The 16589-nt window shown below is 40.9% G+C and overlaps 1 protein-coding gene across 1 annotated transcript in view; it reads left to right on the forward strand.

Moving 5' to 3' along the window:
- MGC147475.S (uncharacterized protein mgc147475 S homeolog) overlaps positions 1-16589 on the forward strand; it is a 42908-nt gene that overhangs the window by 21391 nt on the left and 4928 nt on the right. The window contains exons 2-6 of the mRNA NM_001097703.1: positions 4310-4400; positions 7603-7759; positions 8729-8964; positions 11574-11729; positions 14098-14273. Of these exons, the coding sequence (NP_001091172.1) occupies positions 4341-4400; positions 7603-7759; positions 8729-8964; positions 11574-11729; positions 14098-14273 (785 nt within the window). The 5' untranslated portion in view covers positions 4310-4340. The remainder of the gene's footprint in view (positions 1-4309; positions 4401-7602; positions 7760-8728; positions 8965-11573; positions 11730-14097; positions 14274-16589) is intronic.

The raw sequence follows: 16589 nt of genomic DNA on the forward strand, positions 1-16589 counted from the left end.
ACTATAGACACCATCTCTCCCTACTATACCTGCTATCCCACAGTCACACTCCCTTCCCAGAGACTATTATCCACTGTTACTATAGACACCATCTCTCCCTACTATACCTGCTATCCTACAACCACAGTCCTTTCCCAGTGACTATTATCCCACTGCTACTGTAGATGTCTCCCTACTATACTTGTTATGCCACAGCAACTTTCCTTTGACAGGTCTTTTATCCCTCTCTTGCTAATCTGTCTGCTCAACAAATAAATTGGGTAAATGATTTTGCTGTTGTATATATATATATATATATATATATATATATATATATATATATGTAACATATTGAGATGCCTGTATATAAACAGTGTTATTACACTTAATGATGATCTAGATTTCCAGTGCTATTGGATATGTATAGTACATACATAGTATTCTGAGAGGACTTGCAATGATTACTAATGTGCCAAACCCATTGTGCTGAGACCTGATGCAGATGAACTCCTAGCCTTTCTAGTGATATCTTTGGGAAGTCGCTTTCTGCTCCTGCTATTACTGGGAACATATGTTCCCTCTAACCCTTGGCACTTGCTGGTTAATATACATCTTTTCCTGCTGCTAAATTGGATCAAAGTAAGGAAACACATCAGAGGGGAAATTCAGTTATCTATAACATACATCTTGCATATGTTTTTTTAATTTTGTTTCTTCATCCAAATGTTTTTTGTTTCCATACTGGCAAATTTGTGCGAGGGAATAAAGTCAGGCCTGGGCCGGGAATGTCTTTATCATGTGCCTGAGTGGTGTCTCCTCACTACAATCTCCTTTCTGTTCTCAGAGTATCTTCTCTGCTGGTCAGTCAGCTGCACATTTTCTAAAGGGAACAGTCAGGGGTCCCTGTGTTCAGAACTTTTTTTTTTTTTTAAACATTTATTAACCCCTTAAGGGGGCTTTGAGTCTGTCATTGTTCATTAAAGGGGACCTAGACCTAAAAAATTTTTTAGCATAATGAGAAAAATTGATTTATAAGCAATTCACCTATGTACATTTATTATAAATGGTAAAAATATTTTTACGTGTCTAACTATCCCTTTCTATTCGCTGCACTGTTGCCTCTGACTTCTGCTGACCCCTGAGAGTGAGTAGCAGAAACCAGCTGATTCATTTGAATTACAACAGAATCAATTTCTGCTACATTGTTTCAAAAGTCAGGACAATTGGACTGAACAGTGGCTTAATTTGCTGCTAATTTGCTGCTTGTATGGAGGTTCACTTCTTCACAGCAATCTAACTAATTAACAGATGGCCTTATTTATTAGAAGAAATGCAATGCCTGCACATAGCTTGTGGACTGTCTGCAAATTGTGGTATGGAAAGGGCCCGATTGCAGCCTTTGACAGGCTGCATGGGGCCCCTAACATGTACATCTATATAATGCAAAAGGGGATGGAAGGGGGTAAAAGAAATGCATTGCAGTGACCTATGGATTGCACCCATTTTTTGCACTTTGCACCTTGCCTTCCACTTCCAGTTGTAAATGACCCCATGTATCCGCTGACCAGTAGGCTGATAATTCCCCAAAAGACACATGCCACTTAAAGGATAAGTAAACCTTTAAAATAAGTGAATGTTGAATTGATGAGAGTGCTATTGTAACCCCCGATTGCAATGTACATTTATTATTTATTATTTTTTAATTCCAAGATATTAAAGCAAGGGTGCCCAGACTTTGTTACACTGGGATCTACTCTCGGCGCCTGGCCCCCATCAGGAGATCCGCACACACACTGTTCTCTGCAGTCGGGGACATGGCCCCTCTTTTTATTATTATACACCAACAAGATCAATGTTTCGGGGGGGGGGTTAACCTCCCTTCATCATAACACATTACTATGAAAGTTTGAACACACTCCCTTCCCCTCCGTACTTGCTGCTCTCAGCCCTTCCGTGTCCATGCCTGCAGCCTGTCCTCCCTTCCCCTTCGTGCCTGCAGCCCTCCCTCCCCCCTGTGTCCTTCCCATTCGTGCCTTCAGCCCACCCTCTCTCCCTTCCTTCGTGCTGCTCCCTGTCTTCCATCTGTGCCTTCCCTCCGTGCTGTGCCTTCCCTCCCTCTGTGCTGTGCCTTCCCTCCATGCCCTCCATGCTGTGACTTCCCTCCGTGCTATGCCTTCCCTCCATGCCCTCTGTGCTGTGCCTTCCCTCCATGCCCTCTGTGCTGTGCCTTCCCTCCATGCCCTCCGTGCCTTGCCTTCCATCCCTCTGTGCCTTCCCTCCGTGCTGTGCAGTGTCAGACTGGGATGCCAGAAAACCTTAGGCTGAGGGCCCATATTCTAAACTACTGTAACCTCACTCAACTTTATTTTCCTAGTCTCTTTTCTCTACATATTATACTCAATTCTTCCATTATTAAACCTCTTTGTTCCCTTAAAGAATTGGAAGAATGACCATGAAAAAGGCCAAATGGTTAGAAGTAAGAGGCCCACTGACACCTGGGCCCACCGGGAGTTTTCCTGGTATCCCTGTGGGCCAGGCCGACTGTTGCTGTGCCTTCTCTCCGTGCTGTGCCTTCCCTCTGTGCCTTCCCTCTGTGCTGCTCTGATGTTCTTCTGTTTAGAAATAAAATAGAAACCTTTCTCACATTTTTCCTAAGCAGAAGAACATCAGAGCAGCCTCTTTCTTTCTCCTGACAACTTCCTTGACTACTTGGTGGTCAGACTGGTGGGAAACTGACCAGCAGGTGGCGCTGTTGTAACAAAATTCATTCATATTAACAGTACATGTATCCCTTAATATCTTGGAATGAAAAAAAGAGTAAATAATGAATGTAAATTACAAAAATGCTTACAATAGCCCCCTCATCAGTTTTACATTCACTTATTTTAAAGGTTTACTTATCTTTTAAAATCCCAATGCCTCTGGGATAAATGATCTCCTTGCAAACCAATAAATGTTATCAATAAATGTAAGCAAACTATTTTTCCCCTTTGTTCATGTGGATAAATGTAAAATCTGGTTCACATAATCTGTTGGAAGGAACACATCTCTGGGAAAGAGACATAAATTGGGAGGATCCAGTGTTATTCCCACAAGGGAACAAAGAGGTGTTGTTAGTAATTTATTGGCCAAACAAAGTGGAGATTGTGCCGGGGTGGTGCAACAGGCTTCAAATAAAATGACTTTCAGCCGTGGAAAAAACTGCTGAATATTCTGAAAAGTATGAAATTCCCTCCATCCTTTCCTTCCTTTCCTTCCCAGCTGCCCTCTGGTCTAAATTTAAGTAGAACAGACCTAAAATGTCTCTTTTAGAATCACATACAGTATATAAACAAAGACTAGATTACCACCATTCACATTGTGACAAACTGCTGTACAGGTATGGGACCTGTTATCCAGAATGCTCAGGACCTGGGGGTTTCCAGATAACAGATCTTTCCATAATTTGGATCTTTGTACCTTAAGTCTACAAGAGAATAATGTAAATATGAAATCAACCAAACAGGCTGGTTTTGCCTCCAATAGGGATTAATTATATCTTAGTTTGGATTAAGTACAAGGTAATGTTTTATTATTCATCATCATCATCATCATTTATTTATATAGCAATAATATATAAATATTATTTTATATAATATTTATTTATTATTGCAGAGGAAAAAAATGGATTATTTGGATAAAATGCAGTCTATGGGAGACGGCCTTTCTTTAACTCAGAACTTTCTGGATAACGGATTTCTGGAGCTCCCATACCTGTATATCAAGGCTGACCTTCCCTATCACTGAACTGTCTTTACAAGACTATTTTCCTTTGCATTGAGCAGCTGCTTTATGGGGGTTATTTATCAAAATCCATTTTTTTCTGATTTTTCATTAAAAAAAAGTCCAACCAAACTAGAATCCATGATTAGACCTTATTTATTATTAAAAAAAGCTTGATTTAATTGGTTTGGGTAAAAACTTTATAAAACCATGCGAAACCCCGAATCGTAAGATTTCTTCTGGGTTTTTTACCGAATCGCTCGATTTTTTCCCGAAAAGGCCTGGATTTTTTAGATTTTTACCCCAAAAGGTTTAATTTTTGGGCTAATTATAGCGCAGACCACAGACCTCTCCCATTAACTTATACACAACCTCAGCAGGTCTGACATGGTGGATTTTCGGATTCTGGCTTTTGCTGCATTTATTTAATCTCAAAAAATTTGCGTTTTAAAAAAAAAACAAATTAAGTTTTGTCCCAAAAGTCCAACCAAAGTTTAGTAAATAACCCCCTAAGTGTTTATGCGGCATCTGCTTTGCTATTAATCCTGATGTTTATGCTTTGTTACAGAAGTCTATGCAGGAAGGAGCAGGGCAGAGTCATGTCTGGGATTTACAGCGAAGTTGCTGCGGATGAGAACACCAGCGACAGTTTCTGGATGGTAAGAGTCAGATAGACACATGAATGAATAATGTTGTAACTTTAAAGGATAGGTAACCCTTTAAAATAAATGATTGTAAAATTGATGAGAGTACTTGTCTAAGCACTTTTGTAATTTACATTCATTATTTATTCTTTTTTCATTCCATGATATTAAGAGAAACATGTACTGTTAATATAAATTAATTTTTTCAGGAGAAAGAAAGAGGCTGCTCTGATGTTTTTCTGCTTAGAAAAGATTTGAGAAATGTTTCTAATTTTTTTCCTAAGCAGAAGAACATCAGAGCAGCCTCTTTCTTTCTCCTGACAACTTTCTTGACTACTTGTTGGTCAGACTGGTGTGAAACTGACCAGCAGGTGGCGCTGTTGTAACAAAATTCATTTATATTAACAGTAAATGTTTACCTTAAAGGGATACTGTCATCGGAAAAAAAAAAATTCCCAAAATTAATCAGTTAATAGTGCTGCTCCAGCAGAATTTAGCACTGAAATCCATTTCTCAAAAGATTTTTTTATATTCAATTTTGAAATCTGACATGGGGCTAGACATTTTGTTAATTTCCCAGCTGCCTCAAGTCATGTGACTTGTGCTCTGATAAACTTCAATCACTCTTTACTGCTGTACTGCAAGTTGGAGTGATATGACCCCCCTCCCTTTTCCCCCCAGCAGCCAAACAAAAGAACAATGGGAAGGTAACCAGATAGCAGCTCCCTAACACATGATAACAGCTGCCTGGTAGATCTAAGAACAAAACTCATTAGTAAAAACCCATGTCTCACTGAGACACATTCAGTTACATTGAGAAGGAAAAACAGCAGCCTGCCAGAAAGCATTTCTCTCCTAAAGTGCAGGCACAAGTCACATGACCAGGGGCAGCTGGGAAATTGACAACATGTCTAGCCCCATGTCAGATTTCAAAATTGAATATAAAAAAAATCTGTTTGCTCTTTTGAGAAATGGATTTCAGTGCAGAATTCTGCTGGAGTAGCACTATTAACTGATGCATTTAAAAAAAAAACATGTTTTTCCATGACAGTATCCCTTTAATATCTTGGAATGAAAAAAGAATAAATAATGAATGTAAATTACTAAAGTGCTTAGACTAGCACTCTCATCAATTTTTACATTCATTTATTTTACAGGTTTACTTATCCTTTAAGTTAAATAAAAAACAAGAAATTTATTCCTAATGATAACATAGTAATATCACCAAAAGCACCAATATGTACTACCAAGTATGGCCACAGGGGGTATTTCCATAACTTCAATGTATATTTATACAGAAGCAGGTGCAGAAGCAACTGTTTGTGTCCTCCTTTTAGCTCTACACTATCATGTTGGCAATGCTAACAAGTAAATCTTATATATCAATGTAAGTCATGGAGCAGGTGGCAGTGAAAGCAAGAGTAGTAAAGTAGTTTTCTCCATGTGTATGTATTCTGAATATTCAAACAGCTACTAGAGTCCTGTTGGCATTACAGACATGGAACAGTGGGGCTCATTTATCAACACTGGGCAAATTTGCCCATGGGCTGTTACCTATAGCAACCAATCAGAATGCTGCATTCATTGTTCTTCTTGCAGCTGGCTTTAAAAAGCTAATCACTGATTGGTTGCTATAGGTAACAGCCCATGGGCAAATTTGTAGATGTTGTCAATGTAACACAAAGCACCAGCAGCCATTAGTACTTATTCAATTATTTTCCCATTGGTGCTGATGGGTGGGAGCCCAAAATTGCACTGCTGGTGAGGCCTGGGGGCAATTGTAGGAGCAGTTTTTGGTTGAATTGTGTGCTGCCTGCAGAAAGGAACTGAATGGGACTAACAGTGTTTTAAGAATAAGATGTCTTAAGGGGGGCATATATAAAGGTGACTGACCTTAAAAGGATACTGTAATGGGAAACAAATTTTTTTCAAAACACATCAGTTAATAGTACTGCTCCAGCAGAATTCTGCACTGAAACACATTTCTCAAAAGAGCAAAGAGATTTTTTTATATTTGATTTTGAAATGTGACATGGGACTAGACATATTGTCAGTTTCCCAGCTGCTCCCAATTATGTGACTTGTGCTCTAAAAACTTCAGCCATGCTTTACTGCTCTACTGCAAGTTGGAGTGATATCTTCCCCGTCCCTTCTCCCCCCCCCCCAGCAGCCTAACAACAATGGGAAGGTAACCAGATGGCAGCCCCTTAACACAAGATAACAGCTGCCTGGTAGATCTAAGAACAACACTCAATAGTAAAATCCATGTCCCACTGAGACACATTCAGTTACATTGAGTAGGAGAAACAACAGCCTGCCAGAAAGCAGTTCCATCCTAAAGTGCTGGCTCTTTCTGAAAGCACATGACCAGGCAAAATGACCTGAGATGCACCTACACACCCATATTACAACTACAAAAATACACTTGCTGGTTCAGGAATGAAATTTTATATTGTAGAGTGAATTATTTGCAGTGTGAACAGTGTAATTTAGAAATAAAAACGACATCATAAAAATCATGACAGAATCCCCTTAAGATAGAGGAGTCCTGAAAAGCAGCAGGTGTAGATAGGAAGATGTGGGGAATAGCAGGTACAGGAGAAGAAGATATTAAGTATAAAGTATTATTGATAGATGGTCACAGTTGAGCTGACTGGTATCATTCATTCTTTGCAATGAGAATTCATAAATTATAAATCCACCCTTATCTTTTAGTAACAATAAAATATAATGGTCTCAGCATAAATATTAGGGTTCTCCAATCTGGTTTGCACTGCAATAAACTCAGGGTTTAAGGGATTATGTGGTGTCATTTCTAATTTTGGAGGGGTCGCAGATGAAAACCCCCTGTTTTACAGATAGGTATGAAGAATACTTCATGTAAGTTAGTAGTGATAGCTCGTTGATTTGTTTTTAATGATACCTGGACCTAAGTACCATTCTTCAGCCATCTTGGGGGTAAATTTATCAAAGAGTGAAGTTCCGCCACTAGAGTGAAATTCCGCAGCTCTCAATTCATTTCTATGGGATTTTGAAAGGCGTATTTATCAATGGGTGAACGTGAAATCATCCTTTGATAAAAACGCTTTTCGAAATCCCATCGAAATGAATGGAGAGTGGTGGAATTTCACTCTAGTGGCGGAACTTCACTATTAACTTCACTCTTTGATAAATATACCCCTTGATGTTTTTTTTGAATTTGCTTCTCCTTCTCCAGCCCAATAACTACAGTAGCACGGTGAAGCGCACAGAAGATGGCCACCGGCTTTGCGATGAAATTGTAGCGTGTTTCCAAGACAGAGCCAAGATTGAGCGTCAGTATGCTCTCCAGATGGAGGAATGGACCCACAAGTGGAAACCTCTGGTAGACAGCAGTGAGTAGGAATCATCAATGTTTAGAGATATGTTGGTTTGGAGTAGGACAAAATCCCAGTGGTCAAGGTTTGAGATTCTGTGTAAGTGGTCAGCAATGAGTAATGAGCTTTTCTTTATGTGAATTTGCACTCTAACATATGAGTGGAGGCGACTATGGGGTATATTTATTAAAGAGTGAAGTAAGAAGTTGCCGCACTCCTCTAGAGTGAAATTCCGCCACTCTCCATTCATTTCTATGGGATTTTTAAAAGGGTATTTATCAATGGGTGAAAGTTCATCCTTTGATAAAAACACCTTTCGAAATCGCATCAAAATGAATGAAGAGTGGCGGAATTACACTCTAGCAGACTGTGGCGATCTCTAACTTCACTCTTTGGGGGTATATTTATCAAAGGGGTATATTTATCAAAGAGTGAAATTAGAGTTCGCCACTGTCCGTTAGAGTGAAATTCCAGCCCCTCTCCATTCATTTCTATGGGATTTTTAAAAGGGTATTTATCAATGGGTGAAAGTGAAAGTTCATCCTTTGATAAAAAAACGCCTTTTGAAATCCCATCGAATTGAATGGAGAGTAGCGGAATTTCACTCTAGCAGACTGTGGCGATCTCTAACTTCAGTCTTTGGGGGTATATTTATCAAAGGGTTGTATTTATCAATGAGTGAAGTTAGAGATCGCCACTGTCCATTAGAGTGAAATTCCACCCCTCTCCATTCATTTCTATGGGATTTTTAAAGGCATATTTATCAAAGGGTGAACTTTCACCCATTGGTAAATACTCTTTTCAAAATCCCATAGAAATGAATGGAGAGGGGCGGAATTTCACTCTAGCCAACTGTGGCGACCTCTAACTTCACTCTTTCATAAACATACCCCTTTGATAAATATACCCCCAATATGCCTGTTCATAATAACCAGTGCCTTTAGCAAATTTAAAATATCTCAAGTAAACTAGTTCATTTTTCACCAGGCCCTATGTATGGTTCTCTCCTGCGTGCCTGGCAGGCCTTTATGAGCGCCACAGAACGTCTCAGTGAGCTCCATACGCAGATCCAGAAGACGCTGGTAGCAGAGGATTCAGAGAAGATACGCACGTGGCAGAAGGAGACATATCATCGCAAGATATTTGGAGGGTTCAAGGAGTCCTGTGAGATTGAGAATGGGTTCCACAAGGCACAAAAGCCATGGGCCAAAAAGTTAAAGAAGGTAATGCACAATCATTCATAAACCTCAGTCAGTTACCCTTTGGGGGGCATTTACTACTCTCCTGAGTAGAAGTACAAGAGCACTAAAGAGTAGAGTCCTGCAGCGGTTTGCGTAACCACCATATATTATAGGCAAATAGCAGGGCCAGGCAAAAGGAAAAGTACTGGTACAACTTGGTATCGGCCCTTGCCTGATTATTTACAGAAAATATATTTGGGGGCAGTCATCTTCATCAGACATATGTTCTGCAAATAAACACACAAGACCCAATGACCTACTTGTAATCACCTTTTGCTCAAGTGCTTGTGAGGACTCTGATCTCCTGTAAGTAGTGAGTACGAGGGGGAATTAAGAGGAGAGGCCTGGGAGTACAGGTGGGAGACTTTCCTAACTGGCACAGGTCAGTACTGTAAGAACAGGGTTCTATGGTAGAACAGGGCTGTTATGGTATATTCTATAGCAGGCACAACTCTGCAGTCATTAATGTGCTTAGCATACTGTACTAACAAATGCCAAATTCTTTCCATTGTGCATTACCACTGCCACCTTCTTGGACTCTAGTTCCCATTGTTATATGTCAGTCCTGATATACAGATGATTCTTGTGGTTCCCATGTTGTCTTTTCTGTTTAACCGAGAGCTGAGCAACGTTTTTTTAAGCAAACAAAAATCCCAAACAGCAGACGACCAAGACCAAACTGTGCCCGTGACACCCTTCCAGTCCGTGTAATGTGTCCAATCCACATATAGTTCCTAATCAAAATAAATAGCTGCTGTCAGTGAGACGTTCCAGCTGCTCGTATGCAATATAATCCATATTGGCACTGGGCCTGCGGGACAAATGTGTCATTCTTATTGGGAGTGAGCGAGTGGTACTGCTATGTATGAAATGACATGAATGCACACAAGGGAAAACTAGCTTCCAGACAACTAACACTAGTGTTTTTCCTTACATTAGCACTACTTTCTCATATCTGCCAAAGCCGGAAAGTAACAGAGCTATTGGGGCTTTGTGACATAAAAGAACTAATATAGAAAGGAGGCTTCTAATATGCCACCATCACAATGTATACACCATGTTTAGTAGCTCTAACAATTTAATATTTGCTTTAAATATTGCCTTTTCCTGCCAAAAGAGTTCATTACATAATAATAATAATAATAATAATAATACATAATAGAATTTTCATTGGCCTTTGATGACTAAGTGTAAGAGACATACCTGGTGGTCGTGTGGGAGGACGGCAGGGACGGATCGCGTGGGCGCACGTTAGGCCGCAGGCACCGAATCTCTAGGGCGCGCGCGGTGTGCCTCTGTGGTATTTAAAGGCTTCGTATGACGTCAGCGCGCAAAATTCTAATAATATATAAAGCCCAGTCTGTCTGTTGGTAATTGCCCGTGATAGAACTTGTTTCTAGTGGTTCCAGAGCCTTGTGCATCCGATCTGTTCTGTATCTAGTCTGTTTGATTATCTGTGTTTGACCCAGCCTGTTCCTGACTATTCTGCATTCTGTATCCTGACCCTCGCCTGCCTACGACAACTCTTCCTGCTTAACCCTTTAATTGACAACCTGGTTTGACCCTAGCCTGCCTGACAATTCTTGATATCTGCCTGCCTTGACCCAGCCTGTCTGACGATTCTGTTGCCTGCTCCATTTGTACCGTGACCTTTGGCCCAAAAGACTCTGCTAACAGCCGTGCCCCTTGCCAGCCAGAACATCTCGCCTTGCACCCCTCGTTAAGTCCAGGTGGCACCCAAGTAAGCTGAGGGCTCCTCCCGAAGCCCAACGCTGGTCACACTACTGGTGAAGCCGAGCCGAGACCAGGGTGCTTGGCACTTGTTCTGGTATTGGGTACCAGTCGCGACACTAAGGCAAAATAAATGTAATATATACTCCACTGATGAATGGGGTGTGAGGTCTGGTCCCCTCATTATATCCTGTATTTTAGCTTACAGTACCAGACATGGGTACATGAAAGAATATTTCTTCCTGCTCTCAAGTCTTTATGATAATATAATGATGATGATGAAATGATGAGTTAGGAAAAAATGATATACCGTTTATTTTAGGCTTCTGTACCAGCCTGAGGTCACTCCAGTTTAGTGGTAAAGATCTGTGTTCTGGAATTGCCCATAGTAGTTCCCCATCTTCTTTTCTGCTGTATATAGAATATAGTTAAATATATAGAGACTTCAAGGACTCACCTCCTTGTGTCCAACCCATCCCCCCCCCCCCGTGTGCCCCGTAGCTTTTACCTCCTATCTCCTGAAGTTTCAATCAGGGAGAGAGGACAGTCCAAGTGGGTTTTTTTTCCTGTTGTCCTGCCAGCCCACTCTTACACTGTCTGTGCAACCCTAGTTATACCCCCATTGTTATTAGACCCATTTATTTACTAGCTAGAGGTGGGCTTTTGGAGGAATAATTGCACTACCACTAAAGGTAAGTACTGCAAAGCAAGTGGGAAATCATTATACAGTCACCTCCTAATATTCCCATCAGACAATATCAGAGAAGTTTTATAGGCCCTTTAATGTAATACAGAAGCAAAATGCAAGGACTGTACCTGCCCAATGAGAGTCTCTTATTCATCAAACCTTATGCTGATAGGTGGAAAATTCCAAGGCTGCTTACCACAAAGCCTGTAAGAAGGAGCACTTGGCCATTGTCCGAGAGAACAGCTCCAAAATAAACCCGGAACTGTCCCAAGAGAAGTTGAAGAAACTCACAGAGGATCATGAGAAATGCACACAGGACAAAGAAAAGGTGGGTTGCAGAGGGAAACCCCCTAGGCTGCTAGTCACTTTCCATGATGCTCTGTTGATCTCTCAGGGGTAATGGCATGTTTGAGTGAGCATGACAGGTCATAGAAGCCAGCCTTCCATAATAATAATAATAATAATAATAATAATACCTGCTTGTGGGAATCATAAACTCAGCCATTCCAAAAAAAATTCCCTGGTTTCCCTTAATTAGGGATTATGATCAGATTCCTTTCAGTGATGTTGTTGGACCTGAGTCACTTGATTGGCCATTATATCATCTATTGGTTTACAGTCAGCACATACTGCCTTTCATTACTATACTGTGAATCATCTTCAACTCTTGGGCAACCTCTTTAAAGAGGTTTTTATAAGGTGCTTTTAAAATAATTACTTTCTGTGCCTTGCAAGGTTGGGTTTCTCATAGGTAGAAACAGCATTTGCCCTGCCCCTCAGCGGCCATTAAGATGTGCTCGGTTAAATGGTAAATTATATTATTACACTGAGTACATGATAAGTCATAGATTAATATACAATATATCCAATTGATCTTTACCAGTGACCCACTGATGCTTAAGCAGCATAGCTATAGATAAAGCAGGAGACTGGTGGAGCCTAAGGTTGTATAGTGGCCCAGTATGGCACTGACTGATGAGCAGTTTCAATAAATGTTTAAGAAAAGCAATGACAGAAGCTTTAGGGGCAGGGCCAGGCTAAAGTATTTCGGCACTCTATTCAAGTGATTCAATCAAACCCCCCCTTTGGCCCTGCATTACCATTTCCCACCTTAGAATGTTATAATTTTACCTTTAATAAAGAATTCTTACAACACATTAATGAATGTAACTTTTAATTTATGTAAATATAAATATTGCAACTAAAAATATTCAATAAAACCAAAACATTATTTTTTCAGTAGGATAATTTTATCCAGAGTCGGACTGGGAAGCTTGGGGCCCACCGGGCTACTGCACCAGGGGCCCCCTACGGCCGCCGCTGCCGCTCCGGAGTGCTGCCGCGTTTGTGCGCACGCGCGCGGCGCTACCTTTGTGCGCATATATTCTATTCTACCCCGAACAAAGTGGGATTGCGCTGCCCCACTAAGTAGAGGATCTGGGCCGGCAGGCCCACAAGAGCCCGGGGTCCACCGTGTTTTTTCCCGGTGTCCCGCCTGACCAGTCCGACACTTTTTTTTATCGTGTGAAACAATATTTTAATAAACAAAGTGCAAATAAATGTCCAATATATGTCTGAGCTCAAACCTCCTCAGCATTACATGATAAGGTAGTCTTCCCACCTATGCCAGCAGCCATCATCCAGCCACATATAATAAACCTCCCATCATGGTAGCCTAATGTTGGTGTGCTGGCAGTCACCATCCAGCCAGACAAAATTAGCCCCCCTTCCCGATTGCCCCCCATACTTGTACCAGCAGCCGCCATACAGACAATTAAATAGCCTCCTATTCCTGCTTGCCCCCATGCGTGTGCCAGCAGTCACCAACCTGCCAATAAAATTAGTTCCCCTTCCTGATTGCCCCCATACTTGTATCAGCAGCCACAATCCAGCAATTAAAAATTAAAATCCCATCCCCCCTTCCAGGTTGCCCCTATGTTCCTGTACCAGCAGTCAGCAGCATCAAGCCACATAAAATTAGCAAAGTCCTGTCCTGTCCTGCATAATCCACTCCAGCTCATCCTCTCCAACTGTCAGCCGCTGTTAATGAGGAACACATGCACAGACACGTACATGCACATGAGCCGCAGAATCAACCAGGAGATTGGAAACAGTTGGTACCAACTAGATTAGGGCAGGTGGATGGACAGAAAACTGTCTTTTAAAGATACATACGATTATTAAAGGCTAAGTAAAAATCAAAAAGTTATATTTTTATCCCCTGCTGTTTGCGCCCCCTTAATTGCACCCTAGGCAGGTGCCTGCCCCTAGTTCTGGGTTCCCTAAAATGAATTTGTTGTGCTTTTTGCCAAGTAACTTCCAGTTGCCCAACTGCTAAGCAGGACCTATAGTACAGGTATGGAACCTGTTATCCAGAATGCTTGGAACCTGGGGGTTTCTGTATCTGTTTCCAGATCTTTCCATAATTTGGATCTTCATACCTTAAGTCTACTATCATGTAAACATTAAATAAACCCAACAGGCTGGTTTTGCTTCCAATAAAGATTAATTATATCTTAATTGGGGTCAAATACAAGCTACTGTTTTATTATTACAAAGAAAAAAAAATGTTTAAAAGGATTAAGTGGGTAAAATGGAGTCAGCCTTTCTAGATAATGGGTTTCAGGATAACAGATCCCATACCTGTATCTACATTTTAATCCCCAGTGAAATGATGATGTTCTGCTCTGATGCAGGTAAAGCAGAGGTATGAGAAGTCCCTACAGGAACTGAATAAGTATAATCCTAAGTATATGGAAGAAATGGAAACAGTGTTTGATCAGAGCCAGCAACAGGAGCAGAAGAAGATTCTCTTTCTCAAACAGGTCCTTGGGTCTATGCACAAACATCTGGATATCACCACTAATGAGAGGTAACCCTGTGGCTTAGTCTTCTGTGGGCCCTATATGTAGGGAGACTGTAGGCTCCAGTCAGGGAAGCTTCCCAGTCTGGGGTTATAACATCATCATTACAGCCTGTAATTAAGACAATATTTATACAAATAAGAGAGAGTGCTGGGTGGAATGCTTATAAAGCAGCTAACGCCCTTTGATGCCTTTAAGTTGGGTGTTGCTTTTTAGAAATAGCTAAAGGGACACAAGCTGGATTATCTGTAATGTATAAAAAAACCCGTAGCATGTTCATACTCATCTGATCTTTACTGTAAGGTTGACTGTAAAGGCTCAGATATGGTGTGACAGTCTGATTGACCACCTAGATCCCAAAGCCTTTTCTTGGTATGTGGGTAATGTATCAGCAGATGGGGAGTGAGAGGAACAACATACTAGATATGTTTATTTGCCCCATTACACAATATATGTGGATGATATCAAATGGAAAGGTTGGAAAATCTCACTGCATGAGATATGCACTCATAGTAGCAGTCATTTTTCTGATGAGTCTGCACAGGCTTGCAACTGTGGTGTCCATGGAAGGGGGTGATATCACTCCAACTTGCAGTGCAGCAGAAAAAAGTGACTGAAGTTTATCAGAGCACAAGTCACATCACTGGGGGCACCTGGGAAACTGACAATATGTCTAGCCCCATGTCAGATTTCAAAATGATGTATACAAAAAATCCATTTGCTCTTTTAAAAAACAGATTTCAGTGCAGAACTGAAACAGCACAATTAACTGATGCATTTTGAAAAAAACATGTTTTCCCATGACAGTATCGCTTTAAACATTTGATTGGCAATGTTGGGTGGGCAGTAAAGAGAGATCCCTACCAAACCAAACCAATCTGTTGGATAAGCCCAATGGGTTTTCCTTTCAGCAACTGGAATTATAAATATAATAAAGGTACACTCAATTAAAGGAGAACTAAACCCTAAAAATGAATATGGCTGAAAATGCCATATTCTATAAACTCAACTTATTGCACCAGTGTAAAGTTTCAGCTTGTCAATAGCAGCAATGATCCAGGACTTCAAACTTGTCACAGGGGGTCACCATCTTGGAAAGTGTCTGTGACACTCACATGCTCAGTGGGCTCTGATTGGCTGTTGAGAATCTAAGCTTAGGGCTCGTCATTAATTATCCAGCAGAAAATGAGCTTCCCTGGCTGTAATATAAGCTGATGCTACAGGTTTGCTGATTATTAAATTCTGATGCTAATTGCACTGGTTTCTGTGCTGCCATGTAGTAATTATCTGTATTAATTACTAATCAGTCTTATATTGTGAGATTTCTATTCTATGTGTACTGTATATTGTGAGTGGCTCCCTAAGCTCAGTAAGTGACAGCAGCACAGAGCATGTGCAGTGAATCAGCAGAAAAGAAGATGGGGAGCTACTGGGGCATCTTTGGAGACACAGATCTTTACTGCTAAAGGGCTGTGGTTGCCTTGGGCTGGTGCAGAAGCACAAAACATAATGTACAACATTTCTAGCTACTTCTTTAGTTAGGCTTTACTTCTCCTTTAAGAAATGTTCAGGCTTATATTATCATTGGCCATAGTCCTGATTGCGAGTGCATCTATTGTACATATGCAGTAGTGGATAAATGTGATGTGGGGGTCCCTAGGCTATATCCACAGCCCCAATTCTAGTGCACTACTGGGTCTGAAAGTATACAGATCCAGGCATGCATGCACCTGAGCGCTCTTCCCAGGTTGGGTTCATCTGGGCCATGCACGCACCGTTTCTGCCTTCTTTTCTGCGCCCGACAAGAATCAGCAGTGCAAATAAAAATAGTAAAAGAAAACAGAAATAATAATTGAAAGAAATAAGCTAGATGGGTCCCTGATCACACTGGGCCCTTAGGCTATAGCCCAGGGAAGTCTGTGCATTAATCTGCCCCTGGACACATGCATAGAAAATAGTGCTGTTCACAAGGGCAGGCAGTAGTTACTGGACTCTGTACAGCAGCAGATAGTGAGCTGCATATCTATCGTCATTATAACTTGCCTGAAATAAGGTACAGGGGACATGGTGGGTTAAACCAAGGCCTAGCAGGAAAGGAGATTTTTTTAAATGGGAACTATCGCGAAAATGAAAATTTAATGTAAGCCTCATCATACTGAAACAAGAAACTTTGCAAATACAATGAATTAAATATTCTGCATCGTTTCTGAAATAATCAAGTTTATGTTCACTATTCCTCTCTCAGCATCTGTTTCTCTTCATTCTCTCTTAATGCAGCAGTTGGGTGTCAGATATTCATTGATAGTTAGATCCAATATATCTTA

Source organism: Xenopus laevis, chromosome 7S (assembly GCF_017654675.1).
Source record: "Xenopus laevis strain J_2021 chromosome 7S, Xenopus_laevis_v10.1, whole genome shotgun sequence".
NCBI classification, from domain to species: domain Eukaryota; kingdom Metazoa; phylum Chordata; class Amphibia; order Anura; family Pipidae; genus Xenopus; species Xenopus laevis.